Genomic DNA, 20,351 nt, shown 5'->3' on the forward strand with positions numbered 1-20,351 from the left:
TATAGTAAAATTTATCCTTCAAATATTGTTAAATTTTGATGTGGAATGCCATCTCTCATTTGAATTAATATACTTTAAATCGAGTCGACTTACATGAGTTAGTCTAGATTATACGAATTTGTAAATTTTTTAATAGGGATATTCATGAATTGGATCGAGTTACCTTTTAAACTCAACAAATTATTCAGGTTATAAATTTCTTCAACACAAACAGTCTATGAAATATTTGGATTGTATTATTGGTTCGAGTTCTTCGGGTCAATTAACCTTTTGATTTTTTTTTCTGTTAGGGAAAGAATTAATCTAGAAATTAATAACAAAATTTTAATTTATATTATGGAAAACAACGTTCCGAAGACATAAACAAATTATTCTCTTAAGTAGTTCGAGAATAAATAATCTAAAAAACTTATAGATATATGTATTATTTAAATTATATGGGTAGAGAGGCTGATTTAAAGAATGCCTGGTAGGATGAATGTGCATTTTTGGGCTTTTTTTTTTAAGTGGAGTCTAATCAACATATAATTGACAAAATTTGGTGGCAAAAATCCATTGATGCTTATAAAGATATACTGTAAATTAAGTTTCTATTATGTTCCTTTTTTTAAAAAATTAAATATTATATTCCATAGTTGTGTGTCAGTTCACATATCATAGATTTTTTTTTAAATAATGTTATTTTAATGTATATTAACAAAAAATAGGGTAGGATTGAAAATATTGACAAAAAAAGATTTAATCGTGTACCCGGTACACGATTACGCTTAAATTGTGTACTGATATATGATTAGATCTACAACAATATTCAGTGCAGCACAACTTATCAGAGTTGGATTCAATGTGTCACCAAACATTGGTCAACATAGAAAGTATTATTCAACAAACAAGACAACTTAATGTTGTTGATACTGATTGAAAATGTATTCGTTGTAAACGACAACGACAGGTGAAGCTAATTTAGAGGCACACGAAGACCTATGTGGGGTAAGGACCAAGGGTCATTTTTAAATTTCATGTAAACTTATTTTCAAATAAAGAACTAATTATAAATCTTCTTTAGTATCATGACATTTTTTTTCATTGTAGATTAAATATATAATTTAAGTTTAATAATGAAAGAATGAAGTCTGTTGTACATCTCTAATTAAAACAAAAATAATTAATCAATCTATTTTTTTAAAAAAAAAAAAGAAAAAAATTGTGGACCCAGTCCACAATTCCCCTAAATGCTAATAGTGTACCCGTCATGATTTCCCTAAATGCTAATCATGTACCCTGTATACAATTTTTCTACCCTACTTTTGTCCATATTTTCAATTTCCACCTATTTTTAAAAATATTTCTCATATATCATATTTTTATCAATAATTTGAAAATACAACATATTTTTTTACTTGATCCAAATTTATTGTAAAATATAAATATGTTAAGTATGAAATTGTGAAATTTATAATTTGTAATCTAATATAATGGAATTGGCAGCACGAAAAAAGCGAATTCGAAAATTGTCGAAAGTGAAAATGAAATGAAAAAAGAAAAAGAAAAAATTCTCTTTCGTTTTGCTAACACAACTTAATTTTAAAACGATCTCCGCCATGTAAAATCAAAATTCGAAAAATTCAATTCAATTCAATGGAAGGCCCTTTATGACGATGATTTTGTTGCTGCCATTTCACTTCTCAGACGCTTTCTCTTCTTCTTCTTCTTCTTCAAATTCCTTCTGAGAATAATCCCAATGGGGGAAGAATTGCGTAAACGTAACACTGATTGCGTCTATTTCTTGGCTTCACCTCTCACCTGCAAGAAGGTCAGCTCTACTTGCTTAAATAATCTAACCTCTTCACACAGTTCTTCGTTTTTTATCCCTTAATGTTAGAATTCCTTCTCGATATGCTTCAAAACTGGAGAATTTAGGTTATGATTACATTATTTTATCACCACTGTGAAGATCTTGCTCAGCATTTGAAGGGTTTTTAGTTGCATTCTGTCGAAATGCATCGGCATGATTTTCTGTTCGAGTTCTCTAATTTTACTTGTTAATGTTGAAGAGAAGTGGGATTGGTTTCTATGTTTGAATTTACAGCGCGTCTGTTCAGTTTCTACCCTCCACGATCGTTACATTTCTCGGTTTTAAAGTGGATTCTGGTTTCCGTATTTATGTTTACATGCTGCATATTGCATTGGGTTTAACCAACTTCTATTTCGTTGCGTGTTTCTTCTAACAACAACTGTTTTTCAGGGTTTTGATTGTGAGTATCGGCACAGTGAGATTGCTAGACTGAACCCTAGAGAATGTTACTACTGGCTGGCGGGCAACTGCTTAAATGCAGCCTGTGGATTTCGGCACCCGGTAAGCTGGTTATCTTTTTGTTAAAATTCCCTTGAACCTGGTTGCAGTCAGTTGTTGCTTCATCCACCTTAGTTATATATGTTTAGCTATGAAACTTGTTTGGTTAGAACACTTTCTTTGTTCTGTTCTAAGGGTTAAACATTTCTCTGGTGGTTTAATTGGTATCCACGAGTCTTTAGGTTGAATTTAAGTGCCATTTTGTTGAAATTGTTTTCTGTGTTATGGTATGAGTATGACACTAGTTATGGTGATGCAAATATCTATTAGTTGAATGATGGAGATATGTAAATATTTAGTGGAAGTGAGGCAGGAGAATACAGATCCTTACATGAACTTATTAGTTATTAGGCCTTCCAAAGAACCTCCTTGCATTCCAATAGATTGTTACAAATGTTATAATATTCTGTTGACGTTGTTCTAGGTGGAGAAAACACTATCGTGCAATCTTTATTTATATTTGAATGGAACTTCAATAGCCTACTTACTATCTATCTATTATGGATGCTTTGTCTTTAATTCGATGCTGAATCCTTAATGATTTATTCAGGTTGACAATTGACCTCAACCTGCTAATGGTTCTTTTTTATTTTTTGTTTGTATAACAATAACCTTTAATAGTTTTGATATTATCTTCTTCCCTTCGTTGAAACTAACAGTTCTTGATTAACTTTTGCCTTGTGATTGTTAATTTATGTTGATAGTCTTCCCGGAACTTGATCGTGCTCTCATCATGTAATAATATCGTTTCTAAATAATTTTTTTTTTCCCTTTTTCTCCTTAGCCAATGGATGGTCCTGCTGGAAAAGTATTAGAATCTTCTCAATGTTCTGTACCTGTGAACAAGACAAATATTCCCTGCTATTTTTATTTCAATGGCTACTGCAGTAAAGGTGATACGTGCTCTTTTTTGCATGGCAATGATATTACTTTTGCTGCAAGGTCTACAAAGACAGGATTTCCTAGTGCAAACACATCTTCCTTTGAAGATAAAACAGCTTCAGCAAACAAAAAAGGACTAGCCTCTACAGATGCAGATGCATTTTGTCCTCCATCCAAAAATGTAGGCGGTCCAACAATTAATGTGACATTGCAATGCGAAAGTCTCCATCAACCTTCTGCTGAAAATGTCTCACATCAAAGTCAAAGTGCCTCAACAAAGATCTCATTGCCTGAGTGTGAAAAAGTGGCTGTTGATGAGCCTGTTTCCTCACCTCCACCTGAAGAATCTAATGATAGTAGACCAGCTGTACATGTTGCTGCAGATCAAAGTTATGAGGAGCTAATGACGGACAGTACTGAGGAAGAAAACCTCTGGGAGTCATCCCCTGGCTTTGATGTTGTTGTAGGCGATGGATCAGAAAATTTGGATAGTGACAATGATCCAGAGTACGTCCTTTCAACTAATCTGGAGCGAAGAGAACTGGATACCGAATTATGCAGGGACAGCTTTGAAGACCCTATTGCATATGAGCCCATGCATTCTGATTTAGAACTTCTTTATGAGCGTGAGATGCATTCATATGATGATTTAGAGAGTGAACCTGTCCTTTACAAAGACAGAAACATAATCAGCTGCTCGAGAGGGAAATTGATAGAGTCCATGTTTTCTCGAAAGAGAAAGCTCGCACTCATGGATCTGGATTCAGAAGAATGGAATTGTGCTGATCGTCGAAGTCATCTGCTGAGAGACAATGTTCCTGGTAATCGTTCAATTATTGGTTTATCAAGGAGAAGAAACGATTTGTCTTTTCGAATTAGTAGAAACTTTCCGAAACCTTGGATGCATGGTTTATATCCACCCCCTGGAAGAAGACTGGCGTTACAGGTCAGGAAGATTTCTAGAGGAACATTTTCAGAAAGTTTAACTTTTTCAAACAGTTGTACTCGATATGAATCTTTAAGGCACTCAAGACAATACACGCCCTGCAGGCATTACGACGGATACAGACTGGCCAGACGACAACAACCATTTCTCAACATGTCAAGAAAACCCTACTTAAGGGAACCTGTTATAAGGGATCATAGATACAATCCGAAGGCTGTTTCATTTAAAGGACCAAAGACCCTTTCTCAGATCAAAGAAGAGAAGAGAAAAGTACAAGAAAATGGAGGATTCTCCAGGGAAAAATGTCGTTCGGTCGGATTTGCATCATCCTCAGCTGACTTCAGAGGGCCAAAACCTTTGAGTGATATCCTGAAAGACAAAAGGAAGGTGGAGCTCATGAAGGAAATCAAAACTTAGGTAATAAACTGGCATAATGGTAGTAGTTAATTTTTGCAAATCTATCATATGCTAACTGTGAATTGTCAAAAAAGAAATTAGATACTGTCACTGGTTGCTGGTAGTGTAGGGGCCAGAAATCATATCTTGTTTTAGTTAGTGGTAGCTGAACCAGAAGCTTAACTTGATAGGGTCTCCCTCATGTGTTGTGGACCCTCAATGACTTCGTCATTCTTTATCAGGTCTTCAATCAGTATGAGTATATGCATCCGATCCTTAAAACTTCCATATTGAGTTCACTAGCAAATCGATTTAAACAATTTGCTGATAGTACTTTTAGATTGTAGTACATAGTCAAGTAATGTAATATGGTTTGTCTATATATATAATCTGAAGCCTATATACTTGATTAGAATTTTAATACCATGATTTAATATACTATGTTGGTGGTTTGGCTATTATAAAGTTGAACCTGTTTGCTTTGTATCCTTTTACTAGCTCGAACCTGTTTAATAATGATTTTGTTTTTTGAAATTTATGCAAGTTGCTTCATATTTTCTTTACTATCATTTTCCCATTGCTAACCACATTTGAGTTATTAGTCCAATTCCAAAAACAAAACAAAAAATTGTAAAAACTACTTATTATATTATATCTTTTATTTTAGTTTTTCAAAATTTGATTTTGAAGACGTTTTTAGAAATAGATATCAAACCAAGGAAACTTGTGAAAATAGTGTTTGTAAAGCTTTAAGTTTAAATGATCAAGACAGAAAAAATCAATTGATTATTAAATATGGCCTAAGAAATTATAGATTAAGATGTTAAAACTTTTTATTTTACCATCAAGTATCAATAATTCTCAAATGGATTTCTTAGGGAAAAAAAGGGTTAAATTTTGGGTTAAAAATAATGTTTTGGTTTCTGTACTTTGAAACTGGTTATACCTTTGTTATTATGGTTTCAAGTGTCAAAATTTACTTCTCATACTTCCAAAAAGTTTTAAAATTAGCCTCTATACCCACCTATTTCTCTATAAATTTTGGATATATTTTTCACATTGTGCATTACATTGAATGAAAACTAATAATACTAGTTTAGAAACTTAAAAGATAAAAATAAAATTCAAACTAACTATGAGGACCTTTTAAATTAGGACAAATATCAATTTATACCCCTAAACTTTGGGAGTTGTATCGATTAAAACCTTAAACTATAAATTATATCAATTTAAACCTTAAACTTCCACGTGTGTATTCATTTACTCCTAGATTTTGTATTTAGTAAATTAAACTCTTAAATTTTCATAAGCAAATCAATTTAGACATTTCATTATGATTATTTTTTAAAATCATCTATGCATTGATTCTTAAACGTGTAGACTTCTTCAAATATTAGTTTTACAAAATTGACGATTAGAGTAAATGCATGGACAATTCTCAAAGAAAATTATGACTAAGAGTCTAAATTGACTTCGAGGTTAATAGTACAAGTATTATGTGAGTTGAATTATGCTCATTTTGACATTTTGACATTTTAACATTTTACTTTTTTTTTTTTTTTTTTTTTTTTTTTTTTTTAATACAAAGAAAGCAAAACTAATAGGATATCAAATTACAAGACACCGCAGAATCGATCCATGGGGAGTGGTCTTCAAGCCAAATATTAAAGGCTTTGGTTTGTCATGCATTACATGTTAGAATGTGAGCAATGATATTACATGTTCTTCAACAAAAAGAGAAGCCTGAAACAATGCCCCCTTGATGAAAAGCTCTAATGTCATCAACAAATTTTTGGACTTTATTGTTGAAACAATCCCAACCTTCAAGTAAGTTCCAAAGAATCATCAAATCTGTTTCAACCTAAAAAGGATAAATCTCAGCTCTATCCAAGAGAGCAGCAGCCTTGACAAGCTCAATAGTATTGATGAACTTTAGAATCTTTTGCGTAGATATCAAAGGTTCAACAATTAGCATTACGAACAATGGCTCTAAAGCTCACCTCTCCCATGGTGAAGGAAGTATCAAAGTTAAGCTTATATGAGTTACTATCTGAGAGCCTCTAACAATTGATGTGAACATCATCAATAATTGAAAGAGAGGGCATTTGGAACTGAGACAAACTCAAACTTCTCTGAGTAGCATGCTTATCCATTTTCTCAACAAACTTTAGATAGGGTCAACAGCCTTTTCTTGGCTATTTCAAAAGTTATGTTGGTACCAGATGGTAGCAACAGCCAATGCGAAGATCTGCATTTCCATCAAACTTCAAGCCTTTGAGACTCTATAAAAAAGAGAAGCAAAATTAGCCTATTTTGTGTTCATATATGAAAGCACAAGGAACCAACTTCTCCAAAATTTCCTTATTTGTTTATAATTCCATATAACATGAAGGTCTGTTTCAAGAGCATTTTTGTAGAGAGGGCAATAGTTTGAATCACAATTTTTCTTGTGACTAAGATTTGCCCTAGTAGGAAAAAGAGCTCCAATACAAACATGCCTAATATGAACTGACCTTGGCATAAAAGAAAAAAAATTGTTTTTGAAAGGACATTTATATTCCACAGTATACATCACATATCTCTACTTTAATGCTTCGTTGATGTAACAGCCGTGCACAAGATCTTCAGTTAACTTGTATCAACTTTTAACAAAGAATAGTCCTATCCGATCATAGTACCATAAAAAAGTGATCTATAGAAGGAGTGTGAGAAAAAAAAGTACACAGGATTAACTTTCATCTTATCCTACCACTTTGTAAGATAGAAATTTTTATCTTTAACAAATTTATCGAAAGTAAACTTTCATATATATATATAAATCTCACATTTGATGATTGTATTCTTTTTTTTCCTTCCAAATTTTGTGTGAATGGAAGAAAACGAACTTAACCAATCCAACCAAAATCAAATTGAAAGAATACCATTGCTAAATGTCCTTTCTCCTAGACCCCCACATGTTTGAATCTAATGAAAAAGGGAATCAAAGAACAACATCCATTTTTTGTACTTGTATTCCCACCAGAGATGGAAATTGATGGTGGCTGACTTGGTCAACTCAGTTTTATGTGGGTTCCATGACTTTGATTCCATTTTCCCATATGAGACATTTATTTTTGTTAAAATAAAAATAAAAATAAAAAATAACTTTCAGCCCCTTAATTTGTATGGTGAGAACAGTTTGTGTTGCAATTGCAACTATTTAATTTATATAATTTTTAATGGAAAAAACATAAAGTGCTATGAGCTGCATCCAACAAAAAAATTGACACTTGTCAATTTTATTTTTAAAAATTATTAAAATGATGATTTTTTAAATAGAAGATGGGAAGTGTGATACTTACGTACAGTCTAAGCTGCACATAAGTATTGCTCTTTTTTAATTTTGTAACCATATTATTTATGTAGGTATATGACAACTTAATCTTTATGGTTTCAAATTTGTGACAGTTTAATCATTATAGTTAAAAATTTTCATCAAAATTAAATTTCAGTTTTTATTATTTAACGGTTTAGCCTTTGTAGCTTATGTAATATTATCGACAAACAAAGAATCTAGAAAACATAAAATATAGAAGATCGACATGCAAACACTTCGCCTGGGGAGTACGGTTGCAAGACCGAATCTCGAAAGAATTGAGGAGGCTGCACAAGCTATAGCTAGAAAAGCTATTTCAATAGCAGCATCCAAACTGTCTATACGAACCTAATTCATTACTTTAGGATAAATAAAATCTCTATCCTTCGCTTTATCGGGCGTGTGAGAGCGTGAAGAATGACATTAAGCCAATAAGCCAGTCCATCCTTGTCTCCGTGATGGAAAAAGCGGCATCGTTGTCTTTGGCTCAAGCCTAAAAAAGGTACATACCGAATTTCAACAAAATAAATGGGATTCTTCATTAAATTCCCTCTGTGTACGTTCTTAAAGAAACGGAATTTCAAGGCTATCCATTAATGATTGGAAGATAAGCCTTGAGCAGTCAGACCAATTACGATCGATTCGCTAAACATTCGACAATTCCAGATGAGTTGCCAACCTTTTCTGAAACATTTCTGATTGTTTTAGTAGACGGAGACGATGACTTTCTGGATGTAGATGATGATATCTATACATGTGGATCTTATATATATCACACAATGAAGTGTTGAAATCCGTGGGTCAAGTTCCACATTCGATTACGATGAGCTATCATATATCAAAATTTCTACCGTTAATGCTTAGAGCTAAACCCTAGAGTCATAATCGTAAATAATCATAATTAATTAAGTATGCTAAATACAAATCCAATGTACTAATTATTCTAAATGCTTGATAACAGATTTAAGATATTTCAATATATACATATTGAGTCTCTAATTAATTTATTCATATATCTATATAAAAAGTACTATTGAATCTAAATAATAATTTCAAGATAAAGATTAAAATATAGAGACCAAATTATTAAAAATTAAAAATACATAGATTAAATTGTTATAAATCAAAATTTAGAGATTAATTTGTTATTTACCTAAAAATTTAGGAACAAGAGTGGTTAAAAAATTGAATTGGCAATAAAATTTGCTATTTTTAACCATACACACAGATAGATACCTTTTAAATATACCCTTTTCCCAAATTACATCTTTTTCTGTTTTATAAACCAAAACAAAGACCAACAGAAAAACATAAGAAAAGAAAATAAAAAGGAAAAAAAACACCCAAAGGGCCATATTCTTCTATTATTTCTTCTTATTGGATCTCAGGTTTTAGAATAACCATGGCCGGATTGCAGAGGTCCGCCGTGTCGTTCCGGCGACAGGGCTCCTCCGGCTTGGTGTGGGACGACAGATTCTTCAGCGGCGAATTGAAACCGACAAAACGCCGCCATGAAGAACAATACAACGTGGTTTTTCTTTCCGGTGAGTTGAGGCCTTCTCGAAGCATCGGATCGGGCGGCGCCACCCTTGAACGAACCCGATCTTCCACAGCCTACAGAATGGAGGCAATATCGCCGTCGCCGTCGTCGAGCACGAGGGAATCGTCACCGAAGTTCGCCGGCTGTGGGTTCTGCGGCGTGTTTGGTCGCCCCATCGGCGGGACTCGCCAACAGAAATCCAACAAGCATCGATCGGAGTAATTTTATTTCATTAATTTTCTTCGAGATTTCCTCTCCTTCTTCTTTTTTTCCTTTTTTTTTTTTTTTTTTTTTTTTGTGATCGGAATTATGGGATGTTTATTTGGAAAGAGAGAAATTACTGGAAGAACAAAATGGAATCGATCTGAAAATGAAAAACCTAACCTTTTTTGGGTGCTGATTTGATTCTTTTTTCTTCTTTTTCATAATTTACAATACTTTTCGTCTTCCCAAAACATTGGTAAATTTAATATGATATTAAATTTAATTTGCATTCATCCACCACCTTAATCCATTTTCGTTTTATGTTTTCAAAAACAACTTATAATATGAAAACAATGAAAACGTGTTTGATATAAATGATTCTAAAAGCAATCCTTACAAAAATCCATTTTCAAAAATAATAAATTATCGTTTTCTTTATTTTCAAAATTTATTCTAAAAATATTATGCAAAGAAAATACAATTAAAACATTTATGTATGACTATATAAACTCCAAATAGAATATTATAAAATTTTTCTCAAAAACCTATTTCTATTTACAAATTATATATCTTATCAATTTTTAGTGAAAAGTTAAATATATGAAAGAATATAAATATACCACTAATTTAAATGATTCAACATCTTATCAACATTAATCCTGCAAATTCTTTGATTCTCTCATAAATAATTTTTTATTCTCTTACACATTTTATTACTTATATTTCAATAATTCAAAAAACTTTTCATCATCATATAATCTCTCTTCACTATTTTCCCCTTATTAACAATATAATAAATTATTTTTTTAATTATATAAAATATTAAATTTTACCAAACACAAATTAATCTTTTCTCGTGTTTTCAAATTCACAATCAAACACAAATTTTTAATTTTTAATTCAAATTTCAAAATATTAATTTGAAACCAAACGTATTTTCGGATAAAAGAATTCATTTTTTTCTACTAATTTTTTATTTTTGAAAATAAATTTCGGATCACAAATTAAACAGAATTTTAAACTTCTAAATTTGATAATTTAAAATATTTGAATTCATAGTCAAATTAAATACTCCTTTAAGGGTAGGATGACTTCTTGTCCCCTTCCATGACCTATTTCATTTTTATCTTTGTTTTATTTTATTTTGTGGGATCAAGACGGAGATTTTCTAAAAAAAACATTGGTGAGAGTCAGATTCTCGAGGAATTATTCATTGTTTAATTCTTTTAGAAAAAAAAAATTTAAAAGAAAAATGTCCAATTAAATAATTCTTGTGTCCTCATTTAAATGAATGATTTATTATAAATCTTCATCGAAATAATTAATTTATAACCATTTTATTTTTAAAAATTAGACTCATAAATACTATTTTTAAGAAACAATTTTGGTGTGTTTCTTAGTGTTAAAAATAATTTTACAATCATTATATATAGTAATTTATATTTATTTTTAAAATTTGGCAAAGAATTCAAATATATAATTAAAAAAACGAAAAACACACTAAAGCCATTATGCGAAGGGAAACGTAATTTTAAAAATTAATTAAAAAACTAAAACGAAGTTATCAAATTGGCATAAGATTTTACATTTAACAATATATTGTCAATTTTGAACAGAAATCTTAATAATTTAATTAAAAAAATTTCATGTCAATATATATAGACTTTCATCAGCCAAAATGAGTATAATTCAACTAATATTAGATATGTATCATTGACCTCGAGATCAAATGTTCAATCATATAACCCATATTTTTTTATTATATTGGATGCAAGAGAGAGCAATTGGTTTACTTAGTTTTTTTTTAATGTTTATATAATACCAATTAATATCACTAACTATAATTTCAATGTTCTACAACAATCAATCTTAGTAACAAAAACTAAATTCATTATGTAAAAATCCCATAAAAAATTATGGATCAATTCTATGAATAAGACCAATTTCTTTTGATATGCATGGTTGGTGTTACGTTGATCATATATGTGTGCCAGTAGCTAGAATCCACTAAAATAAAAGTTACACATTAATATTCTTTTATTTATGCCACATAAAAATATAGAAGGAAAGTGACACAGACGCATATTCATTTATCACTACACAAATTAATTACCTTTTGAATCAAAATAAAGCATCAAACGATCCAGTTTGATGTCTCTATATAAGTGGTACAATTTGCTAAAATTATTATGCCTTTTTATTCTCAAATAATAAGGAATCTTACCTATCTTTCTTTCTTTCAACCCTAATTGCATTTTTTTTATATATATAAAAGACAAGGCATGAAATCATTTTTGGAGGAATCAACAAATTTAAGATTTTTCAGATCGACTTTCTAAATATTTATAAACACATTTTTTAATATTTGAAAACACTTATTTAAGCATTTAACAAGTAACACGCTACGAGTTCCTTGTAGACTTGGATCGTGGGGGCAGTACAAGATGTGGAGAAATTGATGGGATTTTGTTTGTTTGATAAGCTGCATTTATTTACTTTTGGGAGGGATGCCCGTTTTCATCAAAATATTAAAAGTGCAATTATTCTATTAAAATGATTTAAGAAAGTTATGAACTCCAAGCACTATAAAATGAACCTATATCTTTGGTTTCAAATGGTCGTAGTTAGAAACAATTGAAACTTGGGTGTGCAAATTCTAGTTAAATTCCCTTTTGCATTCTCTAATTTAAAAGTGGGAAAAAGAGTGTGAATATAGTCAAAGTTTGAGGGAATGATTTTGTAATTTGAGTCGGAGAGAGATTTCGGTGTGATTATAATAATTTTTCATATAGTGGGTTTTTTCTGGCCCATGTTTTTTCCCCGATTTGGAGTTTTTCAATGTAAATTCTTGTGTTTCCTATTTTATTCACTCCTACAAAAACTATATTACTTGACATTTTTTCACAGTCAAGTAATGTCAAGTAATTTCGTGTCAAGAATAAGATAAATTTTTTGACTGGCTAAAAACGTCAAGCTGTAATTTACTTGTTATGTTATAACCGTCAAGTATATGAAATTTGTTGACTTATTTTACGTGTCAAGTATCTAAATTTTTATATTTATTATGGATCAAGTTTTTTCATAACATTGAAAATTTTTACTTGTCAAATTTTTTTTTTTTATGTAAAAAAATTGACAACTTAATGAATATCTGATATGTTGCTTTTCAAATTTGTATGTTTTTTTTTTAAAAAAATTGTATTATTAGAAATTACCTATATAATTTCTCATGTTTTGAGATCCAAAAATTACATTGATATATATAATACAAACAATATTCATCACCCAAATAAACACACACATTTCCCAATCTTGTTAACCATATAAACAAATAATATATATTTACAATTTTATGTCTACAATGTTACTAAACTAACATTTATATGAATAACTCTAAAATTACAAATCTATATTAATACTTTCAATATTACAACACTAACGATCTCATGAAAATTTAAAAGTTACAAACTATCTCTCCCAACAAGTGAATAAAATCGTGGGAGAATCGAACTTCTGACCTCACCTCGAAGTCGATAGTACGAAACTATGTCAGTTGAGCTACGCTCATATTGGCTGGACACAATGTTACAAAAACACTCCAAGTCCCATCCTCCAAGTCCCACAACTCTCTTAGGTAACTCCAAGTCCCACAACTCTCTTAGGTAACTCCAAGTCCCATCCTCAAAAGTTACAAAAACGAGTTATGTTCCTTAATCATAAAACATAAAGCATATGTAATAATAAAAGAAAAAGAGACTGCACCATCCTCCAAGTTCCACAACACTCTTATGTAACTCTAAAGTCAAAACAAAGCCTCATTGGATATTATTCTCAACTCCTTGAAATCTACAAATAAAAGAGAAGAGCACTAAAACCAATAACTTTAGTCTAAATAGTGCCTCCAAAAAACGCTCCTACCAATTAGGGCTAGTCTTATATCCCTCAAACCACTTCAATCTACCATTTTAAATCTTGATGATTGAGCAACATGGAGATTAGATAACCACTCAAATAACAACAAAAATTTAGCAACATGGAGATTAGCTAATCACTCAAATAACAATAGTAGTTAAATATAAATTTGTTAAGTGAGAAGTGTTGAGATATTGATCAATTCAAAGCTTAGTATGAAAATACATTGTTAAGTGAGAAATATATCTAACCAAGGATAACAAAAAAAGAAAAACCATAAATGGGTTGCAAAATACAATCCTATGCAAATGGTCGATGAGAGAACTAATAGAAACAAATTAAAATTGTCTGTGTTTGTTTGCAAAATTGAGTTGAGTTGATAATTATTGTCTGTGTTTGTTGTGCAGAGTTGAGTTGAGTTGAGTTGGGGATCTGATATAGTCTTTTGTGAATGAGATTAGTTTTATTTTTTTATTTGTTTTTTATTTCATTCTTTTATTTTTTTGTTTTATGCTTTGCTATTGTTGATTAATTTTCAAATATACACGTATTTTCTCAAATCATTTATGACATAAACTGGACAATCTCAATTTTTTCTCAATCTGTAGAACATAATAGATTTTTTTCCATATATTCTTTTAAAAAACTGCGATAATTCTAATTCTCTTCAATCGGTAAAACATACCAACAAAATATATTTCATATTGCTACTAAATTAATTGGTATATTGTATATTGTATTTATATATATTGAAGGTAATTATCCCAATTACTAATTGGTATATTGTATGTATATATATTGTTGCTAACTTAACTTTATTATTTCACATATCATATAGTTTATATTTATATAATATGGATAGTATATTTGGAATTGAAATTGTACATAGGATAATTACCTTTCATTTGATTATGATAGTGAGAATGTGATGTAGTACAGTAACATTTTTCATAAGATCACAAAAATAATATGAACCGATTGAACATGTGGCCGTTTCCAAAAAAAAATTCATAAAATATATGTTCTTTTCGATACTTATAATATTCGTGTCATAATACAAACACAAAAATTACATGTCATGACGTATGAAAAAAAAAAGAATTAGATTTGGATCCAAACGGCAAAGATGAGGGAAGAGAGAAAGAAATGAAAATAGAATCCAAAGGTTTGACGATAAAAAAAAAAAAATCAGATTTGGATCCAAACGGCAAACATGAGGGAAAAGAGAAAGAAATAAAAATATATTGATTTTTAAGGTTAGTTTTGAGGAAAAAATGGGAGTTTTGAGTGGATAAAAAAGGGGATTTTAATAACCCATAGGTTTTCTTTATGGGCTTAACAAACATGGGTAATAAATACCCGCCCAACTCAATAACTCATACCCATTTATCAAATACCTTCTTAGTGACAATTCTTGAGAAACTAAAAAAACCACATGAAATCTATCATAATAAAACAATTTTCCGAAATCAAATGAAGATACCTTATTAGTTTTTCAGAAACAATTTCATCAGTTAGGAAAGTCTGCATCAAAAATTCAATTACAGTAATCTCAACCCTGAGTTAGTTACCTTCAACAATCAATTCACTAAGCATGGAAGGCTTAGAATCATATAACTTTGGTTAGGAAGGTATTCCAAATGACTAAAATTACTCAAATTACTGCAGCCATCGTCATTAAGATATATAGACTAAAAGTAAATGAAAGATGAAAATGAGGCCCAAAAGATCACAAACTATTAGTATTCCAAGATGGATTCCAAGATCAAACTTTTGCAAAATGATAATGTCTGCTACCCATATGAAGTCAATAAAATCCAATAATCAAATAAAAGTTTAGAGATCTATTAGATACTTGTTGAAATCTCTAGTAAAAGTGATGAAGAGAAAAGGAGAAAAGGAGAAAAGGAGAAAAGCGAGAACAACACATAGCTTACATGGAAACCATAGAACAGGGAGAAAAAGCACGATATAGATCTTTTTCTTATTATTGAATTGATATACTGAATACAAGGGAACACAGCGAATAAATAGATAGTAGAGAGCCTTAGGGATGAAGACAATTACATAAATACCCTTAGGTTAAAGACCCTGCTTTCAACACTCCCCCTCAAGTTGGGGCATAAATATCAATAAGGCCCAACTTGTTGATACAATAATCAAAGGTTGGTCTAAGTAACCCCTTGGTGAGCACATCTACCACTTGCTGATTTTAGGGAATATAGGGAATCCAAATACTTCCACTATCCAGTCTCTCTTTGATGAAGTGTCTATCAATTTCTATATGTTTGGTTTTGTCATGTTGGACCAGATTGTTTGCGATGCTTATTGTTGCTTTATTATCACAAAACAATTTCATTGAAGGCTCACTATCTTGGTGAAGATCAGACAACACCTTCTTCAGCCAGATTTCTTCACAAATCCGTAAGCTTATGGCCCTGTATTCAGACTCAGCGCTACTTCTGGCAACAATCCCCTGTTTCTTACTTCGCCAGGTGACTAGATTACCCCAGACAAAGGTGCAGTACCCAAAGGTCGACTTTCTATCAACAACAAAGTTTGCCCAGTCAGAGTCGGTATACGCTTCGATAGACCTTTTATCGGACTTTCTAAACATCAGGCCCTTACCAGGAGTCCCCTTCAAGTACTGAAGGATACATTCAACAGCAATCATATGTTCCTCATAGGTAGCCTGCATAAACTGACTTACAACACTCACTGCATATGAAATATCGAGCCTTGTGTGGGATAAGTAGATCAGCTTCCCAACCAACCTCTGATGCCTTTCCTTGTTAACAGAAATTTTGTTATTTGTATCACCGAGCTTTGCATTATACTCCACGGGTGTGTCAACTGGTTTATAACCAGTCATACCTATTTCTTTGAGTAAGTCCAGTGTATATTTCTGTTGCGATACTAAAATACCTTCTCTTGATCGGGCCACTTCCATTCCAAGGAAGTATTTCAACTTACCGAGGTCTTTAATCTCAAACTCTTCGGCCATTTTTGTATTAAGCCTCATAATTTCAACCTCATCGTCTCCAGATAAACAATATCGTCAATATATACTATGAGGACTGCAATCTTCCTTGAGCCTAACTTTTTCATAAACAGAGTGTAATCTGAGTTCCCTTGTTTATATCTCTGTGCTTTAACAAAGATGATGAATCTGTCAAACCAGGCCCTTGGAGATAGTTTCAACTTGTATAAAGACTTCCTCAGTCTGCATACCCCGTGTTTGAACTCACTCTCATACCTGGAGAGGGGGGGGGGGGGGGGGGGGGAGGGGGAGACTCATATATACTTCCTCTTCGTGTTCCCCATTCAAGAATGCATTCTTAACATCTAACTGGTGAAACGGCCAATCTTTATTCACAGCAATAGACAACAACACCCGAATAGTGTTGAGCTTGACCACGGGAGAGAACGTTTCAGAGTAATCTACTCCGAAGGTCTGATTGAAGCCTTTAGCAACAAGTCTGGCCTTATACCGGTCAATCGTCCCATCCGACTTGTACTTTACGGTGAACACCCATTTGCATCCAATCGTCCTGTGCCCTTTAGGAAAAACCACTTGTTCCCAAGTTTCATTTTTCTCAAAAGCCTCATTTCTTCCATAACAGCAGATCTCCATTCAGGACTCTCCATTGCTATACGTATGCTACTCGGGACCATAACAGTGTCCAAGCTGGTAGTGAGAGCTTTAAATTCGGGTGACAGATTACTATATGTCATGTAGTTGTGCATAGAATACTTCATGCATGAACGAGTAGCTTTCCTTAGGGCTATAGGAAGGTCGAGAGAGGCATCACGATTTTCCAACTCTTCAGGTTTCTCAGCATGATTGGTCATCTGCATATCAGGGATTTCAGCGATATCCTCCACATCATCACCAATTGTTCTAGTTTCATTACCAATTTCTGGCATATTTTCCCTACTTCTATCATTCTCAACTATCTCCTCATCTGTCACACTTTTGGTATTGTCACTTCCTTCGTCCTTATCTTCTCTGCATTTTTCAGTCTTCGTACACATATCAACATCATTAGTTTCAGGAATACATGAACATGGACCTGATGCAGCGTCTGACTCATGGATCGGAGCCGGCTATTCGACATGTGGCACTGCTTCCTTTCTAAGATTCTTCCTATAGTAGGTCATCCATGAAATCTAGTTGGTAGGAAGGACCGGAAAGACATTTTCAGAGTTGGGGGAAGGAATAGGGGCTGGTTCTAAGGGAACAGCATAAGAGGACTAGTTAGTCTCTTCACTCAAGCTCCCCCCCTAAAGAGGACTAACGGGAAAGAAGGGCTGATCCTCGAGGAAGGTAATGTCCATGGAGACGAAATACTTATGAGAAGACGGATGATAGCACTTATAAATATGTTGGTGGAGGGGATACCCAACGAAGACACATTTCTGAGCACGTGGAGTGAATTTTGGGCGATTTGGGCCATGTGAATGAACAAAAGCCACGCAGCCGAAAACCCAGAGGGGGAACATCGGAGATTAAGCAAGTTGTCGGATAAGATTCTTTGAATGGGTCCAAGGGATTATGAAACTTAAGGACACGAGAGGGTATGCGGTTAATGAGATGGGCGACAGTAAGAATGGCATCCCCCCATAGGTAGGAAGGAAGGATGGTAGATAACTTTAAGGACTAGACGACTTCCACCAGATGACGATTTTTACGCACGGCTACTCCATTTTGTTGGGGGGTAGAGGCATACGAGCTTTGGTGGATAATCCCCTTAGACAAAAGGAAGTCTTGGAAAGAGGTGTTAAAGAACTCTCACCCATTATCACTCCTCAAAATTCCAATCTTTGCATGGAACTGAGTTTCAACAATTGTATAGAATTGTTGGAAGATAGATTAGGGGTGTTCAAAAAACCCAATGAACCAAAAAAACCGATCAACCCTACCCAACCCATGTAGTTTTGGTTGGGTTATCAACTCATTTGTGTTGGGTTGGGTTCAAATAAATGAAATTTTTATGGGTTGGGTTGGTTTATGGGTTCACCTAAAATGACCCAAACCAACCCGAACTTATTATTAACTTTACAATGTATATTTTTTACTTATGATACAATCATATATACATATATTTATTTAAGTTTTATCATTTTTTTTGGATAATTTATTCTCTAACAACTCCTAAAAATAGTTTTTTAGCACTTTGGAAGAAAATATTCATTATATAAATTGAAATTGAGTTGTTAATCTCAATTCACTTTATGAAAATAATTAAATCAAATTTTTACATATTAACAACTTACTTTCTTTTAGAACAAAAATAACCCGATCAACCCGAACCAACCCAACCCAAATGTTTCATGGTTGGGTTCGGTTGGGTCCATCTTTTAAGAAGGATTATTTGAGTTGAAGAAATTAATAACCCGAACAATTGGGTTGGGTCCAAAAAGTCCTTTAACCCAATCTAACCCAACCCACGAAGACCCCTAAGACGGATGACACCTCAAACTTATCAGTGAGTAAGAAGACCCAAGTAAGGCGAGTGTGGTCGTCTATAAAGGTGACGAACCAACGTTTGCCAATGGAGGTGGTTGTTGGTGAGGGGCCCTAGACATTACTATGAATTAGGGTGAAGGGACTAGAAGGCTTATAAAACTAAGAATGAAAAGGAACACGACTTTGTTTGGCACGAATACACACATCAGAATTTAAAGAGGCTATATTAACATTGCAGAATAAATGTGGAAACAAATATTTCATATACTGAAAATTTGGATGTCCTAAACAAAAATGCCATAACATAAAGTTATTCTCAGAAGTAAAAAAATTTAAAGACATAAAACTAGTTCTATGATCCTCTCTAGAAGAAGTATCGTCAGAAAGGAAGTACCCCCTATCGTGCTGGGTAGTGCCAATCGTCATCCCCGACTTCAGATCCTGAAACAAAACTGAGTTTGGTGAGAAAATCGCCTTGCAATTCAGATCCCTCGTAATTTTACTGATAAATAAAAGATTATATGAGATCTTAGGCACATGCAGAGTATCACGCAATACTAAACTGTCAAACGGGGAGGTATGGCCTTTCCCTACAACTAGGGCAAAGGACCCGTCTTAAATTTTAATACGTTCATTCCCTGAATTCGGACAATATGAAATAAACAGATCTGAAGAACGGTAAGATGATATGTGGCCCATGAATCTACAATCCAGGGTTTCTTGCCATTAATGCTAATAAGGCCAAATGAGGGAAATGTACCTGATTGTGCAATAGCACTCACCCCGACCGCACTCAAATTGTTCTTATTATTAGCTGAGGACTGATGTTGTGTATTTTCATTAACTGAGTCACTTACGAGGGCACGGCCAGTGTTTGATTTGTCATAAGACTGTCATCGCCTATTGTTCGGGGGTCTCCCATGCAACTTCCAACAATGATCCTTTGTATGCTATGGCTTCTTACAATGCTCACAAACAGGAGGGGTTTTTTTTATCACCATCGCCACTGGGCGACTTTGTAAGAAAAGTCGTTGCATCAGTTGAAGCAATAACAAGGTTATTCATGGCATATGACCTATTCTCTTTCAGTCGTATCTCGGAGCAAACTTCTCTAAGAGAAGGGGTAGGTCGTTAACCCAATATGCGACTTCGAACACTATCAAATTTGGAGTTCAATCCTGCAAGGAAAACATACACGCGGTCGGCTTCTTCAAGTTTCAAGTATTGAGCCCCATCTTGCGCACAATTCCAGAAAATCTCTTGACATAGGTCCATCTCTTGCCAAAACACTGAAAA

At 32.9% G+C, this 20,351-nt stretch overlaps 2 protein-coding genes across 3 annotated transcripts; both read left to right on the forward strand.

Moving 5' to 3' along the window:
• Nucleotides 1-1,497: 1,497 nt before the first annotated feature.
• LOC120070635 (zinc finger CCCH domain-containing protein 32-like) lies at nucleotides 1,498-5,039 on the forward strand. 2 transcript variants are annotated; one of them, XM_039022459.2, is made up of 4 exons: nucleotides 1,568-1,810; nucleotides 2,243-2,353; nucleotides 3,135-4,178; nucleotides 4,283-5,039. In XM_039022459.2, exons 1-4 carry the CDS (start codon nucleotides 1,739-1,741, stop codon nucleotides 4,376-4,378), a joined length of 1,323 nt encoding a protein of 440 aa, XP_038878387.2. In that variant the 5' UTR covers nucleotides 1,568-1,738; the 3' UTR covers nucleotides 4,379-5,039. The 2 variants fall into 2 exon arrangements, with proteins under 2 accessions (XP_038878386.2, XP_038878387.2); XM_039022458.2 differs by having other exon boundaries at nucleotides 1,498-1,810; nucleotides 3,135-5,039.
• A 4,146-nt stretch (nucleotides 5,040-9,185) lies between these two features.
• LOC150037761 (uncharacterized protein At1g15400-like) lies at nucleotides 9,186-9,867 on the forward strand. Its single transcript, XM_090311202.1, has one exon. It carries the CDS (start codon nucleotides 9,332-9,334, stop codon nucleotides 9,689-9,691), a length of 360 nt encoding a protein of 119 aa, XP_090167328.1. The 5' UTR covers nucleotides 9,186-9,331; the 3' UTR covers nucleotides 9,692-9,867.
• Nucleotides 9,868-20,351: the final 10,484 nt, after the last annotated feature.

The sequence above is a fragment of the Benincasa hispida genome, chromosome 2 (genome assembly GCF_027475165.1).
Source record: "Benincasa hispida cultivar pf3 chromosome 2, pf3_genome.v1.1, whole genome shotgun sequence".
NCBI classification, from domain to species: Eukaryota; Viridiplantae; Streptophyta; class Magnoliopsida; order Cucurbitales; family Cucurbitaceae; genus Benincasa; species Benincasa hispida.